Here is a 4,139-nt window from a genome sequence, read left to right as displayed (position 1 = left end):
ACAACATCAAACTAGTGCAGAGGAAAACCTCTCGCAGTCTCAAACTGACAGAATGGGATACACTAGCATTGTCTGAGCCCCCAGAGAGGCGCTGGCCTAAACTGAGACGTATTTCCCAGGCACGGCCAGAACTCAGCTGCACGCTGCCAGGGCAGTTGTAAGTAAGGGATACGTGGAAACACTTATCTTTTAAGAAGCACCCCTCTCCCCCCAGTGTCATTACCGTGCGCATGTCATCTTGTCGGCCCTTCACTTTCTTCGGAGGAAAGGCGAGAGGAGTGTTCCATGGGGTCTAGCTGGGCAGAGGGAAGCTGGTTCAAGATGGAGCCCTGTTCGCGGGTGGAGAGCAGAAGCTGGGCCGCGGCTCCCCTGGCCCCAGCGGGGTTCCCTGCACCGGGCTGGGCCACCCCGCCAGCTCCCTGCGCAGCTCCGCAGTTGCTGCAGCCTGCCCGGCCCTTTCGGGGAGGACGGGCAGCAGGGCCCTGGGCTCTCCCGGGCCCAGCTCTCTGCGGCCCGTGGGCTCCAGCTAGCGTCATCCTGGAGCCCAGCTCGCCCGGCGCCTGCGTGCAACAGGTTCCCGGGCCTCGGCTGCGGGGCAGACCTCGTTAACGCGGCTGCCACGGCCGGGGCAGCATCCCGCCGCCGGCCCCTCGAATTTAAGGGGGTGCAGCCGGGTACCCACCTAATGGAACCGATTCCCCTGTCGCGGCCTGCCTCGAGGACCTCAGGAGATGGAAAAGGGTGTGGGGTGGGGGTGATGGCGTACTGATGTGAACCTCATGTTGGAAAAACAACGACAAAAATCACTGTAATCGCCCCCCCCTCCGGTCCCGCCCCTGCTAATTCAGTTTCTAGCACTGAGGTGCACTGGAGCTCAGTTGGCGTAGCAGATAAACGCGCCAACTGATAGAAGGAGCCGTGGAGGGAACGCGTCCCTGCGGGTGACTGGCCTGTGACCTCACCCCGCGGAAGCTCTGATGTTGAGAAATAAAGAGGACGGGAGGGTCTGCCAAGTCCTCTGACCCCACAGTGGGCTCTGGAACCGCGGTCTGGTCTCTTGAGAAGCGAAACACCTCCACACGGCACCGGCGTATCCAGAGAGAAGCTTTAATGGAGAACACCTTGTACAACACTGGCAGACAGGAACTTGTCACAAAATCACAACCCGAACGCGGCGCGGGCACAAACCAGAGGCGGCTTAGAGGCAAAGAGACGTTGCCTCCTCCCTACCCGCCCTCCGTCGTCCCCGAAAGTTTATTGCAAGTAAAGTGCTATTCCTGGGGCTAAAAAGAGGGGACGGAGCGACAGCGGCAGAAAGCCAGGTTTCCTTTCCACTCACACCGACGGCAGCGCGCACAGGGGCCGGGTCATCCTCTCGCATCTGTCTCGAGGGGACGAGAAGGCGAAAACCACAAAATGCTCCTGGGAGCCTTGGGAGCGACACTGTCCGGTGACGCGGCAGATTTTTCTTGCATGCATGAGTTAGGGGACAAAAATCCCGTGATGCAAGTAAATTTCCCCCCTTTAACATCTCAGATGGAGCAGATCGTGAGAATCATATTATTGGGGAGCTTCCAAACGGTTTCATCCGATTGATACACAAACGAATTGCGGGTAGAAAGTCGCCTTTTATTGTCTCTTTGGTTGTGTTTCCCGAAATTTACTTTTGGAATCTGGGACTTCGCTCTTTAAGCCGCTGCTGCCATTCTCTTGTGTGCAGACTAATTGCTTTCGCTTTTTTCTTATCTCCTCGACCCCCAGGTCAGAGCCAGGAAACTTACATGTTTCCCAAGATCCTTGGTGGTGTTCCCACTGCCCCCTAAAGCGGCTTCATTCATAACGCCGTTTCCTAGCCCATCTCCCTGACCAGGAAAATGACAGTATCAACCCCTCCCTCTTTCCCGTCTTAAATAAAACGAGAAATCCTTAGTGAGTAGCTGTTTTGTCTGGAACGTCCCACGAGAGGCAGCTGCCCCGGTCTGAGACCCGCGGAGAGAAACTTGGTGGCCGAGATCTGCTGCAGTGTCACTCTCTTGCGTTTCTCCCCGGTGTTTAAGTACGACAGCTTCCGGTCCCAGGAATAAGAGTTGAAATACATTTCCAATTTGCCTGCTAATGAGGCTTCCCCAAACTCCTTCGTTCCCTCTCCCCCCATAACTTAATTGATTTATAATATTAATTACAATAGAAACTCTTACCTGAAAGTTGACTTTCATTAATCTGATTGTACAACACAGTATAAACACAGACACCAGAAGTGTTATATTTATTCAGACAACTGGAGCATCCACTTTCGGGTTTGTTTGTCTGTTTAAATACCTGCCCAGCAAAGGCTGGGGCTCAGGACGGCCTGGTCAGGGCCGGGTCAGGGCGCTGTCTCTCCCTCCCGAGGTCTGGGGACCAGACATCTCTCCGCATTCCTCTCTCCCCGCCCCCTGGGAGCCTTAGGAGTGCACCAGCACCGAGTGCAGCGAGCCCCCCTTGCTGTCGGCCGCGCTCACGGCGCTGGGCTCCCGCAGGGAGGCGACGGGCGAGGCGGAGGCCGTCGGGCACAGGGCGGACGACGCCGGGGGCTGCTGTGCGGCCGCGGGTACCGGGAGAGCCGGCGGCAGCGCGGCTACGGGCGGCAGCGCGGGAGTCGGCTTGATGGGCACCGGCACCGCGGGCAGGCCCTGGCTCGCCGAGTGGCACAGGGCCTTGACCGGCACCCCAAAGGCCCCGTAATCCGGGCTCACGGGCACCCCTGCCGCGGCGGCAGCCGCGGCGGCCGCGGCCACCGAGTCCACGACCCCGACGTGTGGCCACACGGAGCCGACGACGTTGCCGAGCTGGCCCGGCACCGGATAACCCAGGTGGTGCATGACCGAGGCCAAGGGCAGCCCGCCGGCCTGCAGCACGCCCTTGTAGTCACGGCCGATGATGTTCTCGATGGCGAACGGGTGCTTGAAGCCCGACGTGGACGCGGCGGCCGCGGGGCCCAGCCCGTAGGGCGGGAGCTGCGACAAGCGCCCCACGCTGCCCACCGCGGCTGCCGCCACGGCCGCCGCGGCCGCCACAGCCGCCGCCTCCTGCATCTTGCCGGGGTGAGCCGGCTGCTGCGGCTGCTGGGCGGGCGGCTGCGGGGGCTGCGACGGGAGGTGCGGCGGCGGCTGCTGGTGGAAATAATGCACCACGTGCGGCGGGGGCGGGGGCGGCTGCGGCGGGGGGTGATGGTGGTGGTGGTGCGCTGCAGCGTGGTGGTGGTGGTGGTGCGCGGGGTGCGGGTGGTGGGGGTGCAGGTGCCCTCCAGGCCCCGCGCCTGGCGACCCCTTGGCGTTCCCAGCGTGCAGGTGAGTGTGGTCCGCGCGCAGCACCTTGAAGCGCTTTCGGCGCCTCAGGAAGCTGCCGTTCTCGAACATGTCGCCGCAGTCAGGGTGCAGCGCCCAGAAGCTGCCCTTGCCCGGCTGGTCGGGCCTCCGCGGGATCTTGATGAAGCAGTCGTTGAAGGAGAGGTTGTGGCGCAGGCTGTTCTGCCAACGCTGCGTGTGCTCGCGGTAGTAGGGGAAGCGCTCCATGATGAACTTGTAGATGTCGCTCAGCGGCAGCATCTTCTCGGCCGAGTGCTGGATGGCCATGGCGGTCAGCGAGATGTATGAGTAGGGCGGCTTCTGGTCGCTGTACGAACTCTTCCCCGGCCGCGGCATCGCCCCTGGCACCTCCACCGCCCTGTGGCTCCGCAGCCCTCTCCAGAGGCCTGGTAGTCTCCGCTAATCCCCACTGCGCCCGCCCAGCCGCGCCACTCGTCCCTGTCTCCCCCTAGACTCTCCTGCCGTTGGTCTCCCGCCTGCTCTCAGCTGCCTGGGGTCTCTGTGATTGGCCTTTCGGGCCGATTTTGCTCTCCGCTCACAACTTCTGGCCCCGACGGTCGCCGACGGGCGAGCACAGTCGCGGGCGGGGCGCGCCAGCTTCCCCGCCACCTTCGCGGAGCCTTCCCGCGGGTGGCCGGGGACGGAGCGCTGGAGCTGGCGTTGGAAGAGTGGGGAGGCGCCGTGCTCCCTTCCGGGCTCCTCCTTGCTTTTTCTCGGTCCGAGGGAGGCGCAGGCCAAGCCGGCTGGGAGAAACAGCTGGACAGTCCGAATTCTGGCCCTTTAAATCCGAAT

General features: G+C 62.1%; 1 protein-coding gene across 1 annotated transcript; it reads right to left on the bottom strand.

The window, feature by feature from the left end:
• Positions 1 to 2,366: 2,366 nt before the first annotated feature.
• Positions 2,367 to 3,912, bottom strand: FOXB2 (forkhead box B2). The gene has a single exon (XM_028506876.2). The coding sequence runs from the start codon at positions 3,681 to 3,683 to the stop codon at positions 2,445 to 2,447; it is 1,239 nt and encodes a 412-aa protein (XP_028362677.1). The 5' UTR covers positions 3,684 to 3,912; the 3' UTR covers positions 2,367 to 2,444.
• Between the last annotated feature and the right edge of the window lie 227 nt (positions 3,913 to 4,139).

Source organism: Phyllostomus discolor, chromosome 3, assembly GCF_004126475.2.
Source record: "Phyllostomus discolor isolate MPI-MPIP mPhyDis1 chromosome 3, mPhyDis1.pri.v3, whole genome shotgun sequence".
NCBI lineage: Eukaryota > Metazoa > Chordata > Mammalia > Chiroptera > Phyllostomidae > Phyllostomus > Phyllostomus discolor.
This window is presented reverse-complemented; position numbering and strand designations above follow the sequence as displayed.

Excerpts from the sequence above, each read along its gene's own strand:
- FOXB2 (XM_028506876.2), bottom strand. The coding sequence starts at position 3,683 with ATGCCGCGGCCGGGGAAGAGTTCGTACAGCGACCAGAAGCCGCCCTAC.